This window comes from Thunnus thynnus, chromosome 13, assembly GCF_963924715.1.
Source record: "Thunnus thynnus chromosome 13, fThuThy2.1, whole genome shotgun sequence".
Lineage (NCBI taxonomy): Eukaryota > Metazoa > Chordata > Actinopteri > Scombriformes > Scombridae > Thunnus > Thunnus thynnus.
The window spans coordinates 31,391,087-31,413,349 of NC_089529.1; the positions used below are offsets into that span (position 1 = coordinate 31,391,087).

The 22,263-nt window shown below is 38.7% G+C and overlaps 2 protein-coding genes across 2 annotated transcripts in view; both read left to right on the plus strand.

The window, feature by feature from the left end:
* The window catches only part of LOC137196262 (ribonuclease inhibitor-like), a 43,180-nt gene extending 28,896 nt beyond the window's left edge, over window positions 1-14,284 (plus strand). The window contains exons 5-10 of the mRNA XM_067609134.1: window positions 503-676; window positions 1,634-1,807; window positions 2,763-2,936; window positions 3,918-4,091; window positions 12,722-12,768; window positions 12,901-14,284. Coding sequence (XP_067465235.1) covers window positions 503-676; window positions 1,634-1,807; window positions 2,763-2,936; window positions 3,918-4,091; window positions 12,722-12,768; window positions 12,901-13,496 — 1,339 coding nt within the window. The 3' untranslated portion in view covers window positions 13,497-14,284. The remainder of the gene's footprint in view (window positions 1-502; window positions 677-1,633; window positions 1,808-2,762; window positions 2,937-3,917; window positions 4,092-12,721; window positions 12,769-12,900) is intronic.
* The window catches only part of LOC137196203 (NLR family CARD domain-containing protein 3-like), a 69,913-nt gene that overhangs the window by 31,886 nt on the left and 15,764 nt on the right, over window positions 1-22,263 (plus strand). The window lies entirely within an intron of this gene.

Genomic DNA, 22,263 nt, shown 5'->3' on the forward strand with positions numbered 1-22,263 from the left:
TAGTCAGTGAGTATGACTGAAGGAGTCAGAAATGTTTTCTTACTGTTCCACAATCTTCAGTCCTTATATGCCACATTAGTTGGGATTCCTGATCTGTATTCAACTGCGAGCATCTGAGATGGAGTCATTTACCTCTGTCACATGTTGGAGGTTTGATCTTCTTACAAACTGTAGTCAGAGCTGTCACCTGCAGCTCTTCATCTTATCAGCTCATTGTGGCTGCTTCTTCTTTTACTATTCTTTATTTAGACCTATTTTTAGCAGTGAAGAGTTAGCAGACGCTAACATCATGTTGACTAAGGTTACAAAAAGCTGGAACTGCCTCACAATACAAACCTTACTGTGGTTGGCCATTTGAATTTAGAAGTAGTGAATGGAAGTATTAAGTTTAACTCTAAAGATTACAGAAACATATTGGTGATAATAGTAATAAACACATTACCTTCCAGTCCTGTAGTGATCTTAGATCATGTGACATGTGTGTTGTTTTGTGTGTCTGCAGGCTATCAGGATGTCTGATCACAGAGGAAGGCTGTGCTTCTCTGGCCTCAGTTCTCAGCTCCCAGTCCTCCAGTCTGAAAGAGCTAGACCTGAGTTACAACAACCTGCAGAGTTCAGGAGTGAAGCAGCTGTCTGCTGGACTGGAGAGTCCACACTGTGCACTGGAAACTCTCAGGTCAGAATTCATCAACCTGCACAACTGATCACCATTTAAACTGTGATTTATATGACTTGATAAACACTTGGACATTTTCTCTACTCAAATTATTTCCAGACCAGTTGTATATTTAGACCCTGTGAATAACTTTCTATTTCTATATTTTCATTAATTTTTTTCTGTCTCCTGAAATACCAGAGAGGAGTTTTAGATTCAAAAACTGAATGAAGAACTGTGTAATTGGCCCAAAGTAACACACATACAGACAGTAATTCAGTTAACAGTGTTTTGGTAACAGTTATAATTTCTTTTAATTTCAGAGCAGTATCTGTGCTGGGATGATAGTGATTTTTAGGCACAATGGTGATATGACAGTGCACCCCAGCTGTTATGTGGTTAACTACCATTTGATTCTTCTTTTGTTTCATACAACCTTTAAACTCTGGATGATTCCTGAAACTGTGTGTGAAGTATAGTCAGTGAGTATGAGTGAAGGAGTCAGAAATGTTTTCTTACTGTTCCACAACCTTCAGTCCTTATATGCCACATTAGTTGGGATTCCTGATCTGTATTCAACTGCGAGCATCTGAGATGGAGTCATTTACCTCTGTCACATGTTGGAGGTTTGATCTTCTTACAAACTGTAGTCAGAGCTGTCACCTGCAGCTCTTCATCTTATCAGCTCATTGTGGCTGCTTCTTCTTTTACTATTCTTTATTTAGACCTATTTTTAGCAGTGAAGAGTTAGCAGATGCTAACATCATGTTGACTAAGGTTACAAAAAGCTGGAACTGCCTCACAATACAAACCTTACTGTGGTTGGCCATTTGAATTTAGAAGTAGTGAATGGAAGTATTAAGTTTAACTCTAAAGATTACAGAAACATATTGGTGATAATAGTAATAAACACATTACCTTCCAGTCCTGCAGTGATCTTAGATCATGTGACATGTGTGTTGTTTTGTGTGTCTGCAGCCTGTCAGGATGTCTGATCACAGAGGAAGGCTGTGCTTCTCTGGCCTCGGCCCTGAGCTCCAAACCCTCCCATCTGAGAGAGCTAGACCTGAGTAACAACAGCTTGCAAAGTTCAGGAGTGAAGCAGCTGTCTGCTGGACTGGAGAGTCCACACTGTGCACTGGAAACTCTCAGGTCAGAATTCATCAACCTGCACAACTGATCACCATTTAAACTGTGATTTATATGACTTGATAAACACTTGGACATTTTCTCTACTCAAATTATTTCCAGACCAGTTGTATATTTAGACCCTGTGAATAACTTTCTACTAATATATTTTCATTAATTTTTTTCTGTCTCCTGAAATACCAGAGAGGAGTTTTAGATTCAAAAACTGAATGAAGAACTGTGTAATTGGCCCAAAGTAACACACATACAGACAGTAATTCAGTTAACAGTGTTTTGGTAACAGTTATAGTTTCTTTTAATTTCAGAGCAGTATCTGTGCTGGGATGGTAGTGATTTTTAGGCACAATGGTGATATGACAGTGCACCCCAGCTGTTATGTGGTTGACTACCATTTGATTCTTCTTTTGTTTCATACAACCTTTAAACTCTGGATGATTCCTGAAACTGTGTGAAGTATAGTCTGTGAGTATGAGTGAAGGAGTCAGAAATGTTTTCTTACTGTTCCACAACCTTCAGTCCTTATATGCCACATTAGTTGGGATTCCTGTTCTGTATTCAACTGTGAGCATCTGAGACGGAGTCATTTACCTCTGTGACGTGTTGGAGGTTTGAAGTTTTTACAAACTGTAGTCAGATCTGTCACATTCAGCTCTTCATCTTATCAGCTCATTGTGGCTGCTTCTTCTTTTACTATTCTTTATTTAGACCTATTTTTAGCAGTGAAGAGTTTGCAGACGCTAACATCATGTTGATTAAGGTTACAAAAAGCTGGAACTGCCTCACAATACAAACCTTACTGTGGTTGACCATTTGAATTTAAGAGTAGTGAATGAAAGTATTAAGTTTAACTCTAATGATTACAGAAACATATTGGTGATGAAAGTAATAAACACATTACCTTCCAGTCCTGCAGTAATCTTAGATCATGTGACATGTATGTTGTTTTGTGTGTCTGCAGGCTGTCAGGATGTCTGATCACAGAGGAAGGCTGTGCTTCTCTGGTCTCAGCTCTGAGCTCCAACCCCTCCCATCTGAGAGGGCTAGACCTGAGTAACAACAACCTGCAAAGTTCAGGAGTGAAGCTGCTGTCTGCTGGACTGAAGAGTCCACACTGTGCACTGGAAACTCTCAGGTCAGAATTCATCAACCTGCTTAACTGATCACCATTTAAACTGTGATTTATATGAATTGATAAACACCTGGATATTTTCTGTAATCAAATTATTTCCAGACCAGTTGTGTGTTTAGACCCTGTGAATAACTTTCTACTAATATATTTCCATTTGTTTTGTCCTGTCTCCGCTGTTGGAACCTGAAATACGAGAGCGGAGTTTTAGATTCAAAAACTGAATGAAGAACTGTGTAATTGGCCCAAAGTAACACAAATACAGACAGTTATTCAGTGACCAGTGTTTTGGTAACAGTTAGAGTTTCTTTTAATTTCAGAGCAATATCTGTGCTGGGATGATAGTGATTTTTAGTCACAATGGTGATATGACAGTGCACACCAGCTGTTATGTGGTTAACTACCATTTGATTCTTCTTTTGTTTCATACAACCTTTAAACTCATGATTACTGAAAATGTATGAAGTAGAGTCAGTGAGTGTGAGTGAAGGAGTCAGAAATGCTTCCTTACTATTAGTTTTTATATTTATTTCCACAACCTTCAGTCCTTATATGCCACATTAGTTAGGATTCCTGTTCTGTATTCAACTGTGAGCATCTGAGATGGAGTCATTTACCTCTGTGACGTGTTGGAGGTTTGAAGTTTTTACAAACCGTAGTCAGATCTGTCACCTCCAGCTCTTCATCTTATCAGCTCATTGTGCCTGCTTCTTCTTTTACTATTCTTTATTTAGACCTATTTTTAGCAGTGAAGAGTTAGCAGATGTTAACATCATGTTGACTAAGGTTACAGAAAGCTGGAACTGCCTCACAATACAAACCTTACTGTGGTTGGCCATTTGAATTTAGAAGTAGTGACTGGAAGTATTAAGTTTAACTTTAAAGATTACAGAAACATACTAGTGATGAAAGTAATAAAGACACTACCTTCCAGTCCTGCAGTGATTTCAGATCATGTGACATATATGTTGTTTTGTGTGTCTGCAGCCTGTCAGGATGTCTGATCACAGAGGAAGGCTGTGCTTCTCTGGCCTCAGCTCTGAGCTCCAACCCCTCCCATCTGAGAGGGCTGAATCTGAGCTACAATCATCCAGGAGACTCGGGAGAGAAGCTGCTGTCTGCTGGCCTGGAGGATCCACACTGGAGACTGGACACTCTCAGGTATGGATAGACAGGTGGACTCTCTCAGGTATGGACCAACTCAGTCTCACAGCAATTCGTGAAATAGTCATGTAATTTAATCTATCTATTCGTGTACATTGACACGATTTTTCCATTTATTTCGTGACAGTCAGCACAACTTTCAAACTAATGTATTTCAATTGGAAGCAGGTTTTGTTCCTGCAGCAGGTTTTTTTCTGTCAGTTGGGACTCGGGAGCTCAGAGGCTGTATTGTTTGTTCTCGTATGCTATTCATTTTTAAACTATAACTGCTACATCACTCAACATTTAATCACAAGATTTTATCCTTGTTTTTATTTTTTTACTCTTATATTACCAGTCTGGTGGGACCGGGGTATTTTCCTCACTGTTGATTTTAATATCTTTAACATTTCTCAACAGTAAACAAGAAGGTGTCCTTGATAACTCAACAATATGAAAGGTTATGACCTTTTATAGTTATTTCAGCTTTGATTGTGAGAAATCAAGTTTTCTTCTCAGTTTTGGACGATAGTGGAAGCAGTTACGTTAGCCTACCCATGATCCTCAGCGACCGTTACTATGGTGAAGACGCCAGCTAAAGCCATGACATAAATTATATTCAGTATAACATTATACAGTACTGAAGATTGGTGGTTACAATCAGGAACAACATACTGTACTGTACATTGAAATGTAAAGAATATATTTGAATTTGAAGCTTTGTGATTGGCTGATTTCATGAGGCAATGCAGTTTGGGACTCGTTGTTGACTAAAGCTTTGTCATGTAGCTACACAGTCCTCTAGAGTTTTTATTTCAACGCAGTTGTTATTTGTTTGTACCGATGAACTGATCAGCCGGGAGAGTTTCAGGCCCATTAACTGTTGGAAATGTTTAAACAGGACGTCATGAAACAGTTCATCTAGGAAAATAAATGAGATTACTTTTTATACTTTTTATACTTTCACTGTTTTTGTGTGACAATTGTTATTGCAGCTCTTTGTTGATAAAAAAAAAAAGCTTTTTTAAGAAAAGAATGAGATTACTTCCCAGTGCCCCAGAGTAACTCCTCCAACTTTGCATACTGAATTTATTTGTAGGCCTACTTTTCAAGTTATTATTATTATTTTTTTTGTTTGTTTGTTTTTGTGAGCCAATGGGCTATCTATAGGAAGGTGTGAATTCTGTGATGATGAATACACACACACACACACACACACACACACACACACACACACACACACACACACATATATATATATATATATATATATATATATATATATATATATATATATATATATATATATTATACACTATGTTGCCAAAAGTATTGGCTCACCTGCCTGGACTCGCATATGAACTTAAGTGACATCCCATTCTTAATCCATAGGGTTTAATATGACGTCGGTCCACCCTTTGCAGCTATAACAGCTTCAACTCTTCTGGGAAGGCTTTCCACAAGGTTTAGGAGTGTGTTTATGGGAATTTTTGATCATTCTTCCAGAAGCGCATTTGTGAGGTCACACACTGATGTTGGACGAGAAGGCCTGGCTCTCAGTCTCCGCTCTAATTCATCCCAAAGGTGTTCTATCGGGTTGAGGTCAGGACTCTGTGCAGGCCAGTCAAGTTCATCCACACAAAACTCAGTCATGTTGGAACAGGAAGGGGCCATCCCCAAACTGTTCCACAAAGTTGAGAGCATGGAATTGTCCAAAATCTCTTGGTATGCTGATATCCTCCTCTGATAATATATATATATATATATATATATATATATATATATATATATATATATATATATATATATTATCAGAGGAAGCTGGTCCATAGAGGCAGAGGAGGTTGCCCATCTTCTATTTTTGAGAGGCAACAGGGAGATCAAAATATAAAAAGAATACTTGATTGAAATAAACCATTACCAAATTTCATAATCATTTAAAAAATATTTATTCTCTCTTCGTTGGAAGAAATCCATTATTGAAATTCTGATTAAAATGCTTCAACAGTGACACCTGCAGGGCAGGGGGAGAAAGAGCAGTGTGTGTGAGATGGTGGTGGGGAGCAGTGGGGGGGGAGTGGGGGGGCAGAGGAGGACGGGCTCCTGCTGTCCTCCTCAGGGCGGATCTCTTACATCAATTTAAAGTAATTTATTTTTTTTATGCTAATCTATGATTGCCAAGACACGTAAAATGACGTTCCAAGGAAGGACGTCCTCCCTAACCAATCAACAACCAGAATACAATATTGACATCACTTTGGTCCAATGATAGTTTCCAGATTTCATCTTCAGTTCTCTACAACTGTAACCTACATGAGTGTGACGAACTGATAAGAGAAGAAGAGCAGTAAGATATAGATAAATTGATAGAGTAGCATATTAGAAAATAAATGATAACTTGCAAATTACAAACTATATTTTTAAACACATCAGTAAAACATTACATCTCATTTAGGCCCTTTCAACAACCAAATTACCCTCAGCGGGACTACGGTGACGTGCTGCTGCTCTGAAGTGAATTCCTCCCAACAACAATAGAAAGTTAACAACATAATTTAAATGAAACCAGGAGAGTTAGCTTGTTTGTCATTGTTGCTAATGATATCAAACTGGTTAACCAGCAGCCACAAAGTTCTGTTAACTAACAAACAAGATGACCAACAGCCACAAATGGATGTTATGACATGAATACTTCATCTCCATGATAGAAAGAAGACATCAGATAACGTGAGTCAGATACAGCTTCTCTCTCTCTGTCTCTTTGGTCGCTAATTTCATCTCTGATGGTTAAATGTCTCTGTGTGGCTGTTGAGTGAATTTATCTCCTTAACCAGAATGCAGCAGAGATCATATAATGTGTTGTAGGTAGTTTGCTTGTTGAAGTTACAGTGAGCTGTCTGGACTCACTCATTCATGTGGAATTGATCCAGTTTTTAATTGAGTGGTTGTTCAGTCACCTGTTGATGTTGTGTGATTAGTGAATGAGTGTGCAGGAGGTCTGGCTGCTTGTTGTGACAGTTTCTTCAGTTGGTTTTTAAGCTGAGTCGTATATTGAGTAATAAGTAACTAGAATAACAAGTGTTAACAGGTCAGCTTTATAGACTATATTTTATATGTGATGCATATAGATCAGAGTGTGTAAGTCATGTATTTGATACATGCATTAATACTTTCTGATGTGAACCTACACTTTTAGATCTGTGAATGTTTTTAGTGTTCAGTCTTTCTAGTATTCAGCACTGATCTGTTCCTGTATCACATTATAAGCTTTGTGGTACTTTATATATTTCTGTATACTAAGAAAATACACAGGAAACACATGTAAATCATGTGATATGTTGTCTGTTTCTGATGAGAACATAAATCTGTTGTCACAATAGAACAATACTATAAATTTGAATTTAACTTTGTTGGTAAAATGACACATTGTGAATCACTGCACGGCTAAAATGAGCTCTTCTTTGTTTAGAAACAATATGTATATGCTAAATGTCTTTAAAGAAGCAGATTTTTCACCACTCAGGGGTTTTTGTTTTTGAAAGCAAATTGTTTTATTGGCATATAAAACTGTGCCCCACCCCTCTGATTTCATCAGCTGGGGAACAATGATATAGTTTGATGTGGTTTGTTGTGAGATTCCATGTTGGTTTTTCTCCTGTCCTCCCCAATATTTTGAGTCACCAGCCGCCACTGATATAACTATATATATATTATATATGTTCAGACGCGGCGCTAGAGTACATCAATAGGACAGGCATTTGATTTTCATGAGGGGGCACAATGCATTGTATATTTGTTTAACCTGTATCAAACAAGTTGAACACAGCTTTGGACGGAGGATACACAGACCCCCGGTCCTTGTGAAAGAAAACTGAATAGTAGGTTATCATTTTATAAATCTTTTGTTTATATGTTGCAAATGTTTTTAAACTAAGGGGTCAGTGGTTGTTGTCAACTGAATGTGATGTAATGTCATTGTCATTTTGGTATACATGCTGGTGAAGAAATCCTGCTCCTAGTCTAGTTGAACTCTTGAACTTGTTTCTATCTGAGGGCTGCTTGCTGACCTCTGGGGTTAGCTAGAGATATCTTTGTCTTAAGCCTGCTGTTTTAGAGACTGTGTGGATCATGAGGTATCTAGACAAGCTAAAGTTGAAGGATGTCCATGTTTGAAGTTATTGATTGACCATGAGGTCTCTGTTAGATCGTATGACCATACTTGTTTGTAAGAAGGTGTAACAGTTTGTGGAAGTGTCTATTAGGGACCAGACTGTTTTAGCTTTCATTCTGGAGAGGTATAAAGCTGTCTGGTTTGGGTTAACAATCTTTAGAGAAAGGGCCGGCTGAACAACATGCTTTCTCTCCAAAAATACAAGATGATTGTATTTTTGTTTGTGTTTGGACATTTGTATAATTGTTACTGATGGTGTGATGGATTGTACAGCGTCTACAACTGCGTCAACAAGTAACAATGTTTAATGCTTTCTTTATGTCTCTGTGTGGTTCTTGAGCAACGATAAAACATTTCCACAACATCCTCCCACCAGTTAAAAAGGAACAAATTTAGTCTTTGCAAACAGAAATGATGTCTGTGTTAATTTGCATATAGAGCGAGGAAGTGAGATCCGAATAACAAGTGGTCACTCAAGACGCATGTTAATACCAGGCGTAAACAGACGTACTTGGAGCTGTCCACTTGTGATCGGATCACCTGAGATGGATGTTAATACCAGGTGTAAACAGGGACTAAGATGCAAGGAAAAGAAGCAAGTGAGGGAAACGTGGATGCAATTTAAGAGACTTGAGATGCAACCAAGGAAACAAAGCGAGGAGAGAGGAAACGAGAACATTTGTTTTTAGAGACATGAGACGTCCTTTCCTCTGAAGTGTCACATGAAGCGACGTCCGTTTCTGATGACGGCGGCAGCTGATCACAGCTGATCAGCTGTCAGTCAGTTTTAACAGCTGTAGAAACTTCTGATTAATACTAATAAATGTTCACAGTTATCACTGCAGCAGCTGTTTCCTCTCTGCAGCTGTTACCTGTTTAACAAACATAAATAACAACCTGCATTCTGCATTTATACTGTGTCCTGCTCAGAGGCACAGGAACCATTTCTACTCACAGAATGCGTTTATATTATTTATTGATGATTTGCATCTGTATTGTTTGATATTCTGATAGTGAATTCATTATTTAATAACCCAGAATATGATCAGAGTGTCTTTTGAACACTGGAAAATATGTATTTGGCTAAATGTTTCAGGGAAAATGGAAATGATGTAACTCATATCAAACCCGACGCTCAGGAATTTTCAGCCTCACATGTGACTGAATGTAAATGAGGATAAATGATGTAAAATATAAATGTGTTGAACTGTTATTATGGATCAAATTAAAGTCAGGGAGAGTCTGTCTGTCAGCAAGAAACAGTTTAATGGAGGAAATAACATCATGAAAAGACAAATCTTTCTAATAAGAGACTTGAGATGTATGTGGGTGCTTTTCATTAAGCTAACTCTATGCTTCCTCGCGTCCTCTCTCCTCCGTGACCCGGAAATCGATCTCTCTCCGCCATCATGGAGGATCTTCCGATCCCTTAAATGCACCTGGAGGAGACGAGGAGCGAGGAGAGAGGAGGCTCCTGGAGGAGCTTAGAGCCAGGAAACACAGGTGTATCCTAGTGGAAGTGTTTTAACGGACGGCAACACCCCTTTGATCCAAAGTGTGTATTGATTGGTCAGCTGATCTGACGGGACAGTAAACAGTCGGCTGTTGTTGTAATACAGCAGATCAGGAAACTACCTGTGGAGAAGGAATGAAAGCACAACAGCAGCTGATCATAGCCTATTTATTTATAAAATAAAGATGACTGAATCATGAATCAATCATTAAAACTTTCTACTATTTCTCTTCATGAGGCAAAAGGCTTCTCCTTTCTTCTTCTGTGTTTCAGAGCGTCTCAGCTCCTTCAGGAAAACATGACGTCACACAGCTGCGTCTCCTATAAAACCATCCTGAGCCTGAAAAGCATGTCAGACTTTCACAAACTAAATAAGCAACATTTTATTTAAACATATTCTGCAGGCTGCAGCTGTTTCTATTGTTCCTTTATGTGGGTTCTGTTCTTTCAGTAATTAACAGGTTTAAATTGTCTGTTTGTGTCTCATTCTGTGACAGACAGACGCTGCTATAGATCTATAATCAAATGATTAAACACTGGAGCAGTTATATATGCACAAAGTTTTCTTTGAGTTTATTAGACAGACAGGATTAATGTGTAGAATTTAATCTCTGGTCCCCACCCCGGAGCAGTAGGTGGCGGTAATGCACCTAATACGCTGGTTGACAACCGCCGTTATAAACCAAAAAGAAGAAGATTTTTTTTTCCAGACAGAGTGATACCTCCTGTCAGCCGAGGGGTTTCCTATCTGTGCAGCCAAACATAGCAGCTCCTCCGCGGACTGTTTCACCCTGACGGTCGCGGTGTTTCCTCCGCAGGCTGCACTTCACTCAGCTGCCCGACAGACCCGCTGCTTCTTCCCGCTTTAACCTGAATTACAAACCGGGGCTCGGTGCTCCGGTTGGATCCACATGGAGAGCCGAGGCTAACGTTAGCTGAGAGGCTAGCGGAGCGTTAGCCGCAGCATGTTAGGAAGCACAGCCAGCTAGCACAGCCAGCTAGCACAGCCAGCTAGCACAGCCAGCTAGCACAGCCAGCTAGCACAGCCAGCTAGCACAGCCAGCTAGCACAGCCAGCTAGCACAGCCAGCTAGCCTTAGAGAAACGGAGAAACAGAGAGAGTAGTTGGCAGTTACACGTTTCTTTTGGCATTAAGTGCATTTAGAGGCTAAATGATTCAGCAGCAAGATGGACGGTGGATAAAGAGGAAGGGTGGAGCAGAGAGAGAGAGAGAAAGAAAGGTAAATAAATGTGCTAGCTAGCCTACGTAGCTAATGTTACTGATGCGTCATCATCGTCTCGTCAATGCTAAAGCTAATTAGCATATGTAGTCTAGTTAATGTGATTAATATTATTATAAAATTCATGTGTTTTGGTGAAAGTTTCAGTGAGTGAGTTCATACTTTGAGCTGATAATTTAAAATGATTGAGACAACACAACGTCTTCTGTCACTATTCAGGCTGCTGTCATTTGTTGGAACTTAAAGATGTGTGTTATTTAATGTTTGTGTTGGTTAAAGGACTATTTGAACCTTTGATGGGTAACTGTTAGTGTATATCAGTAAACTGAGGAGGGTGTTGTGCTCTTGCTTGTTTCTTTTTGAAGGTGTAGAGAGCAGCGTTGGTGCCACAGTAGTAGTAGTGTCGTCTCCCTCCTTAATGATATGTACCTTTGGTTTTATTTCAGCTTCATAACACTACATTGTACTAAGCAGCTGTTGGCTCATTAGTTTGTTATTCACATGCACTAAAATTCAGTAGAATGCAGGAAATCAAGTCTTTGTAAGTAAAGTTTTCCTAGTGGGGACCCCCAGACCCCCCGCTGATAAACTGGTCTGACTGGAGCTATATTTCCCAGCCTGAATGATTTTCCCAGTCCGGCCCTGCTGTATAATGTTATACTGAATATAGTTTATGTCACAGCTTTAGCGTCTTCACCATAGTAACGGTGGCTGAGGATCATGGGTAGGCTAATGTAGCCGCTTCCGCTATCGTCCAAAACTGACAAGAAAACTTGGTCACAACCTTTCATATTGTTGAGTTATCAAGGACGCCTTCATGTTTTATGTTGAGAAATGTTAAAGATATTAAAATCAACAGTGAGGAAAATACTCATACGCAGCGCGTCCTCTCCGGTCCCACCAGACTGCTAATATTAGAATAAAAACATGAAAACAAGGATCAAATATCTTGATTAAATGTTGAGTGATGTAGCGGTTATAGTTTCAAAATGAAGAACAAATGAGAAAAAACAATCCAGCCTCTGAGCTCCCGAGTCCCAACTGACAGAAAAAAACCTGCTGCAGGAACGAAACCTACTTCCACCTGAAATACATTAGTTTGAAAATCCTGCTGACTGTCACCAAAAAAAAGGTAAAATGGTGTCAATGAACACGAAGAGATTAAATTTAGTGAATATTTCACTGATTACTGTGAGACTGAGACAGACAGGTGGACACTCTCAGGTGAGGACAGACAGGTGGACACTCTCAGGCACAGACAGACAGGTGGACAGTAAATCAGCTCAAATTCTTGAGACTGCAGCTGATTGTCAGCTGTAACCATCATGCAGGAATGTTCCACCTGTGTGAGAGGAAATAACTTGTCAGTCGTCCAAAGATTGTTGAGGAAAGACAAACAGAAACAGGCGGTTTATCATTTTCATGTTAGTGTGAATCAGTTTAAACAGTCCTGTCATCTGTTCACAATACAAACTGCTGAGTCTGACAAGAAAAAGTCTCATTGTTGACATGATTTGACTTTGAGACGCCTGTTTCTGATTGGCTGAATGTAGCTGCTGTCGATAGTCGTGGTGCGACGTGATGTGATGGACGGTTGTGTTGCCTAGCAACAGCAAAGCAGCTCAGTGTGATGAGGATCAGAGCTGCTTTTTCTAGAGTGATGTCATGTCCATGTTTGCATGCTGAAAGAGAACGTGCTGCTCTGACCCCCCTCCTCCTTTCAGGCTGCAGCCTGCTGGAGTCCGATGGTTGACACCAGGTCTGAGGAAGTGTAAGTGTGTTTTTCATTTCATTCATCAAAACAAAGCTCATTCACATCCTACTGAGGATGAAGATGATGTCATCATCAAACAGATGATAGATCAATAACTGCAGCTGTATTGTGTCTCGTTCTCTCCATCAGATTTCTGTCGACTCACACTGGATCCAAACACAGTAAACAGAAAACTCAAACTGTCTGACAACAGGAAGGTGACATATGTGGAGGAGGATCAGTCATATCCTGATCATCCAGACAGATTTGATTACTATCATCAGCTGCTGTGTAGAAATGATCTGACTGGTCGCTGTTACTGGGAGGTCGAGTGGAGAGGAAGAGTTTATATATCAGTGAGTTACAGAGGAATCAACAGGAAAGGAAACAGTGATGACTGTTTGTTTGGATGGAATGATCAGTCCTGGAGTCTGGACTGCTCTGATGATGGTCGTTACTCTGTCTGTCACAATAAGAGATCAACATCCATCTCCTCTTCCTCCTCCTCCTCCTCCTCTGTCTCTAACAGAGTAGCAGTGTATGTGGACTGTCCTGCTGGCACTCTGTCCTTCTACAGAGTCTCCTCTGACACACTGATCCACCTCCACACCTTCAACACCACATTCACTCAGCCTCTGTGTGCTGGGTTTGGGGTCTACAGGTTTGGTTCCTCAGTGTCTCTGTGTGGTCTGGAGGAGGAAGAGTCTCCTCCTGTTAGAGAAACTTTCTCACTGCTGACCAGATAGTTCAGTCTGTACAGGATCACACACAGCTGATGGTATTTAGTACCAACATGATCTCTCACTGCTTGTAAATGTAAACATGGTTTCCACATGATTGACAGTTTGTTTGTAAAATGAATCAAATGATAAACTGAGTCCAGTTGTTGTTTTCTGTTGTTAGTGTATTAGAAAGGCTTGAACTGTAATGGGATAATGGGAATGGGATCTTCACAATGTTTAGTTGTAGTTCTTCTAGTAGTTTCATAGTAACTGTGTTACCTGATTCCTTCACTTATTAGAGATCACATGACAAATGATGGCCAGAACAACAGGCCTCCTATTGGCTGGTTAAATGAACACCTCTAATGGTGAAGGCTGAGGCTCAGCAGCTGGAGTGTGGCTGCTTTTATGCTGCGTTCATATCATATTGGAATGATGCTAATTATGAGATTCTGACTTGTAAATAGAATTCAGGTCAACATTCAAGTGGTAATTATGAAGTGGAAAAGCTGAAAGCTCTGATATTTACTGGATATGGTGGATTATTGTCAATAACAGTATTTTTGAGCCTCATTCCACCAACTTTGTAATCATGCAGCCGTCTTGATTTGTTGTGTGACATGAACGCTGGCGAGTTGTAAACATGGGAATCTTTCCCGCCTCTACCATCCATCCCATATGATGTGAACACAGCATTAGAGATGAGAAGTCCAGGAGCTGTTGTGTGTTTCTGACATACAGGAAGTATTTAGTTTTTCTCTGGAGTGTTTATTTAGTTCCTGTGTAGAGAATAAAGTTCATGATGATCAGTAGCTGATGTTAGTTTTCTCCATTTATTTTTGTGTGTGTGCATGTTAATTCATATCTAATTTCATATAGTAGATTGAAGGTATTTGACAGTTTCAGGACTGTTTAAAGTGTCAGTTTAATGTGTTTAGCTCACATTCAGTCTGACAGCTGTTGTTCAACATCAGACACACATTATTATTCCAAGCAGAGTATTTTTATATTCTTAAAACATGTGCGGAGGATCTTTAAAGTTCAGACAGTCTGTGACGACACAACTGACGTCAGTTAAAGTCCGTTTTGATTTTTTACATCCACTGTCAAACTTTTTTGGCTTTTTTTGTGAGAGCGACTCAAAAACGATGAGTTCTGATGGTGTTTATTGATCAGATTGATGGATTGGATTCATGTTCTACAGACACACTGTGAGATACATAATCAAAGTCTAAAAATACATCAAAGGAACTTTACAACATATCTGATATACTGTGTAAACTTTGTAAATGTGCATCACATAAGATAGATGATGTGGTTCAGTCAAACTGCTGATGTGAGAGTGGAAGAACAAACTGGTTTTAATGGTTTTAATGGTGACACGCTGTAAAGAGACAGTTTGACTTCATATAAATATGTTTAATAAGTATGTATTTGAACACTGGTGGAGTTTATTGATCCACTGGATGTGATTATTTCAAACATCTTCATTTCTTTTTAAAGCCTAAATGTTCCTGTTTTCATGTTTTAAAGTGTGAGTGAAGCAAACAGCTCCTCCTCTGACAGGATGTGATGCTGTGAGTGAACAGCAGGTGGCAGCAGACGCTCATGTTTCTGTTCCTCCAACACTTGAGTTTCACACAGTTTATATGTTCAGAGGTGGAAGAAATAAAACGCATCCTTTACTTTAGTAAAAGTAGTAAAACTACCATCAAATACTCCTTTACAAGTAAAAGTCCTGCATTCAACAATATATTGAAGCTCTGACAAATAAAATGTAGTGAATCATGAAACAGTTGAGTGTTTCTCTCTGACATGTGGAGGAAAAGTAGAAGGTGTGTCCACCAGTCCTCCCATAACACAATCTAACTGGTCCCAGTATGAATCTAACAGTGGGCAGACTGGTTTGATGATGGTGTGTGTATATTCAGTATCTATATGTTGTAGATTATTCTATGAAGGATGATATTAAAATATATTCAGATTTCATTATCTGCTGTTTTTAACCGTCTTGCCAATTTGTGACTGTTGGCGTCGACCTGAACAGGAAACAGTCACAACCTGGAAAAATGTTCAAAACCTTTTTAATGGTGGAACCAGCAGAATATATTTTCATCCAGATGTTTCAAAGAGTCTTTGGCTATAGAGCTTGGTTAGAACAATGTAAAAGTGGGCTAATATTTAGATAATAAAGAGGTAATAATATTGTCATATACTGGTAGTTAATAAGTAATAGCTTGGTATTAACAGTGGGTGTAACCACGGTAACAAAGGGCCAAGAAGAAAGGGGATATTTAGTGGAAATAAACCTAAAGAACAATGAGGCAGAACTAATTACAAACATCACAGTAACATTTCAGTAACTATACAGTAACCTGCTTATAATAAGGTTATATCATGTTTTTATTTAAAACAGTAATATGGTGACATTAATGGGGTAATAGCCTGATAATAATGATGTAATATGGTTGATATTTTCTAAATATTATGGGCTACTATCAGCATCATACCTTCAAATGACATCACAGTTCTTGGACGTCTAAATCAGTGATTATCAGATTAACCTGCTGAAATTCTTCGTCTCTCATGTTCCAAACATGAACTTTTGTTTTGAGGTAAAAGTGTAAAAATTCTTCTTTTAATGCAGTGATTTGTTACCTAGAAACACGTCTGCTAGTTTCTGTGTAATAGCCATGAATCAGTGCTGCAAAATGCATAACTACATATTTCTACTTCATTTCACGGTGATATTAGATTAAACCAACAGCAACAACCCAAACCAAGAGGCACAGTGATCACCTGGAAACACACCTGGTAGGCCTAACCCTTCCACTGTTAACTCAACACAACATGTGCTACTGTTGATGAAAAGTTCCAGAAATATATGCTGCCTATGGACATATTTCACTCATCAAACTTCAGCTTCAAACAAGCCTTTTAAAAACATGTTTTTTATTATTATGGTATTTTGAAGTTAAAGAAAATACATCATTTTTTATCTTAGGTAACATGAAAGGAAGCATTTAGCAGCTGATTCATGGCTGTTACACAGAAACTACCAGGTGTGTTTCCAGGTAATCAATATGTCTCTTGGTGTTGGTTTCATCTCATCACAATCACCAAACATCACCGTCAAATGAAGTAGAAACTGGTAGTTTTGCATTTTGCATCTTTAGATGTGTTTCACATTATTATCTCTTTATTTTTGGCCCCTTATTATCTAATATTACCTAGTTATAGCCATTGTTAATACCAAGCTTTTACATGTTAATTAGCATTATTACTAGCTGGTTATTATCAAATATTACCCACTATTACCTTGTTATTACCCAGCTGGAAGGTAAAGTGCTGCCACAAATCCTTCCAGCAGACACCAACAAAACTGCTTCTACAGTTCAACCTCAGTTTAGTCTCACTGGTGAAGTTTCTTACTGGATTTAAACCAGTTCATTTGTTAAATCTTTATGGTTTTAATCGATACGTTTGTCAGTTGATACATATATATGTGGTTCTTGAGAAATAATAATCAATCTGTCCGTTCTGAACAGACACGTTTTGAACGGGCTCTGCACTAGTTCTAATAAAAAAAGAACTGTTAACTATTATTATTCTTCATTTCTTAAACTGTGCTGGTGTGTTTTTGTATTTCAGGATTGTATTGATTAGTTTTTATGTTGAATGTGTTTCTTTATGTTTCTTTGTCTTTTAACATCTTGGGACCATGTTGGAAATATGTGTTTTCACTGTAACATGTTATCACTTGGATTTCTGTTTTGTGTCTGTAATCCATAAATAAATAAATCATATCACAAACATAACTTTGCTCCAACAAATGTTTCTATATACAGGTGAGAGTGTTGAAGGTTACAGCATTTATAAATGACTTTAAATTAGATGAGAAATCATCCAAAACAAAGAAAACTGTTTTCTCTGCATTTTATTGTTGTAACAAAGACATTTTTCTTTTAACCTTCAGTTCGTTTTTAAATAAATAAGAAAAATCAAGATAAAATAACTTCATTTTTTATTTATTTTCATATTTCAAACCAGGCAGCAGGTGTTTGCTGCTTCTTCTTTCTGTACTCGAGGCCATTTTCAGGAAGGTTTCCCCAAACTGAGTGTGTGCAGAAGTTTTCCTGTCTGTTGAACAAGTTGAGCTTTTAGCTTTGATTGTAAATGAAACTTCAGTCAGAAAGTTTTACAGCTGCAGGAGTTTAACAGTCTGCTGATGTTCAGAACAGATTCTGTGGGCAGAGAAAGAAAACTAGTATCTAGTGGGACTCTAGTGAGAGAGGAGACAAATGTCATATTTCCATCATGTTTTCCATTGTGTGGTTTTATTCCAGCCCATTAACAAGCATCAGGAGGGCAAAATATTAGGAACACTTTTCAATATAACACAGTCCAGTACAGCAGCCCCACTACCACCTCAATAATAAATATAAAATACAATTATCACCTTTCTGACAACGTCAACAACAACTGAGAATGTAGAAGCTTTGTAAATGTAGAATCGATGGCAGAGCTGTTGTGTTGGATCGCATCAGACTGCACAGGTGTTCCTAATAAAGTGATCTCCAGTCATTGTACATTTAGAGTCTGGAGGGTTGTGAGGTCACAGGTCACGTTAGAAAAAGCCTTCAGGACTGGAACATGGGCTGTGTGGGAGTCGGTCCTGATGAGATGTGATATATCAGAGTTGAGGCTAACATTAGCAGCTCTGGAAGGTTTACCTGAGATCAGCTGCTCGTCATCTTGTAAAAGTGAAACATGTTGAAAATACAAACAGTTAAGTATCAGTCTGATAATTCAGCAGTTTTTCTGTATGAAGTGTCTGAATGGTTTTTGGGTTGTGAGGAATTTAATGAGATTATTCAGTTTGATTTCAGTGTTCGTTCACTTGACATGTTAAGAGTGTCGAGTCATTACTGGTGTAAATATAACGAGAATTAAATGAAGCTGCAACTTAAAGCAGCTTCTGTCTGTTTGTCTCCATCTAGCAGCAGAAACCTGAATCACAGTCTGGTGATTTAAACATCACAGCTAAAATAACAACAATAATAATAATAATAATAATAATAATAATAATAATAATGATCAACAGATGTCGACAGTCTGATCTTCTCTGGTCACAGAACTGAACTGGGATCAGCGAGCAGAAACTGGTTTGATGGTCTGAGACCACGTTCAGGCTCACAGGCTGTTAGAGGTCTGTTACATATTCTGGAGTCAGTCAGTCCCAGTTAGAGATGTGGCGGGAAACCTTTTTACAATAAACTGTGGTGAAACATTGTTTCTGACTGTGATTATTGTTGTTTTCAGAGACACTGTGAACACAGAGCAGCTGTTCTGTCTTCATCAGCAGTTTGATTCTGTTCAGACACGACGAAGCAGCTTTCTGCTGCTCACAGGCAGAATAACCAGAGAAGCAGGTCAGATCAGTCCAGATCCAACATCTCTGCTCAGGACTTTCTATATTAACCTGAGCTGCCAACACACTGAAGAGCAGCAGCTTACAGGTCTGAATGTTCTCTGCTGCTGTTTGTTACTGATGTGCCTTTTATAAATGAATTGAACTGTTAACACTTCATACAAAGTTCAACACTCCAGTATTTGAATTAGTTAAATAAGCTCCGACCTTCAAATCCATCCATTTCATCAGGAAAAATTCATGAATTTCAGACTATGAATGTGTTTCTATAAGAAACTCTGAGCTGCATTAAAAGTGATTTCCAGTCAACAAGCTGCTTTTCTTTACTGTTTAAACTGTATTTAATCAACTGTTTTCAAAGCTGCAACACACAGAATAATATTCAGTCAATAAAACACAAGCTGATCTTTGTGTCATTTATCTGTGTTTTAGCACTAATAGCAGGATTTCAGGAACTTGAATGATTATCATGATAATACTGTTAATCATGATATTTTGACCTGTGATAGTCATAGTGTGATATCAGCACATCCTCAGTCCAAGTCCTGCTTTAAAGGTAAGTAATACAATTTTAAAATCAGCTGTAAAATGTAAATGAAACCAGTGAAATGATGCTGACGGCTGAAACGTGTTTTCTGAAGACATTAAAACAGAAACACAGTTTTAAAAAGTCCAGGTTCAGGTTTGGATTTGAGGTTTAATTTAGAGACAATAAGTAAAAGTTCTTCTCTGTGGCGTCGATAACAAACTGTCTGAGTGTTCGGAGCCTCGAAACAACAACAAAATGTTATCAGGAGTAAAAAATATTTACATAAAGATAATTCAAGATAAAATAACTTCAGATGCTTTATTTCATTTGTTATAAATGATTAAATGTTTGTGAAATATGGAATAATTAGAAGAGTAAACCAAATGAAGTTTTAATTGAAAAGTATAAAACTTTATATTTCTTTTTACTCTACTAAGAAGTTTTGACTGTTTTTCAGGTTTCAGGTCTCTGTAGTTTAAAGTGATTTATATATAATATATATAATATAATATATATAAAGTATAAATACAGTATAAACTGTATATGACAACATTTCAGAAAAAATCAAACTTTGTCTCCTCCAGGCTGTGAAAACAAAAAGACAATAAAGACTAAATCTATTGAGAAAGAAAAGTGAATATAAATCTATTGTAGATGTGTGACACATGTTTTTAAACTAAGGGGTCAGTGTTTGTTATCAACTGGATGTGATGTAATGTCGTTGTCATTTTGGGCATACATGTTGGTGAAGAGATCCTGCTCCTAGTTCAGGGTTGCCAACTCTCACGCTTCACGCTGCCCAAACTATTCTCACACCAAAACATCGCCACAGCAACAGAGATGAACAGTCACAGTCTTTTTGCTAAAGAGTGATGCTTAAACTACGCGGATTATTTTTGTACAGTTATACACAGGGCTGTAACGGAGACTAAACGCACATAAACGCCGTTTAACCACCTCCTAAACTCTGAAACAGCATTTACACAGAAAGCTGTTAAAGGCTCAGAGCGGCTTTCTACCGCAGCTTCTGTTGTATCTTCTGGGAGCGCTCGTTTTGTTTTCCGTTTGAACTTTGTATCCTTGTATGAGACACGGAGACAGCTGTTACTGTTAACGAGGGGTGACCAACAATCCACTGCCCGCTCCTGCTGCGCGGGTCTTTAAATCAAACAAACCCTCCGTGCTGAAGCCAGCAGGCAGACGAATGAATCAGAGTTCAGAGGATCATATATGACATTAACTGACGCGCAGCATCAAGTAATAATGTTTTTTTCTTTCAATGTCACATATTTTTGTGTGGCAAAAGTATGTGAATCTCAAGGATTATCATTTCATTTGAGGGGGAAATTAGAGTCTGGTGTTTCAATCAATGGGATGACAATCCAGTGTGAGTCTGGGAGGCCCTGCCTTATTTAAAGAAGAGAAATCTGGGTCTTCACTGTCAAACTCTGAGCTTCACAACACAGGTTTGTGGAAGTGTGTCATGGCTCAAACAAACGAGATTTCTGAGGACTTTAGAAGAAGAGTTGTTGATACTCACCGGGCTGGAAAGGGTTACAAAACCATTTCTAAAGAGTTTGGACTCCACCAGCCGACTGTCAGGCAGATCGTGTATAAATTGAAGACATCCAACACCACTGTTACCCTCCCCAGGAGTGGTCAAACAACAAAGATCACACCAAGAGCAGGTGTGTAATAGTCCAGGAGGCCATAAGGGACCCCAGGGTAACGTCTAGGAAACTAAAGGTCTCTCTTGCAGTGGCTACAGTCGATATTAATGAGTCCACCATCAGGAGAACATTGAACATCAATGGTGTTCATGGCAGAGCTGTAAGGAGAAACCCACTACTCTCCAAACAGAACATTGCTGCCGTCTGCGGTTCACTCAAGACCACGTGGAGCCAGAAGGTGATTGGAACAATGTTCTGTGGATGGATGAGACCAAAATCAAACTTTTTGTCTTGAATGAGAAGCGTTATGTTTGGCGATGAGCAAACACTGCATTCCAGCATAAGAACCTGAACTCATCTGTGAAACATGGTGGTGGTAGTATCATGGTTTGGGCTGCTTTGCTGCCTCTGAACCAGGACAGCTTGCAATCATTGATTGAGCTGTGAGTTCTGAGTCGTACCAGCAAATTCTGCAGGAAATGTCAAGATATCCTGACCTCAATCCTAAAGAAATGCTGTGGAAGGACCTGAAGCAGACAGTTCATGGTGAGAAGCCCACCAACATCCCTGAGTTGAGACTGTTCTGTGAGGAGGAACACGCTAAAATTCCTCCAAGCTGATGTGCAGAGCTGATAAACAGTTACTGGAAACGTTTGGTTGAAGTTATTGCTGTAAAAGGGGGTCACACCAGTTACTGAAAGCAAGGGTTCACATACTTTTTCCTCCCACACATATGTTAGATTGGATAATTTTCCTCAATAAATAAATGAAAAAGATGAAAAAAATGTTTTTTTTTACCTATTTGTTTAATTGGGTTCACTTTATCTAGTTTTAGGACTTGTGTAAATATCTGATCATGTTTTAGGTCATATTTATGCAGAAATACAGAAAATTCTAAAGTGTACACAAACGTTCAAGCAGTTCTGTACTCGGCCTAACTGGTAAAACTCGTCTGGTCTCCATGTTTGTCGCAGCCTGTGACACTAAACTTGTTTGTCAGAAGGTGTAACAGTTTGTGGAAGTGTCCATTTAGGGACCAGACTGTTTTTAGCTTTGCTTCTGGAGAGGTATACAGCTGTCTAGTTTAGGTTCACAATCTTTAGGGAAAGGGCCGGCTGAACAACATGCTTTCTCTCCAAAAATACAAGATGATTGTATTTT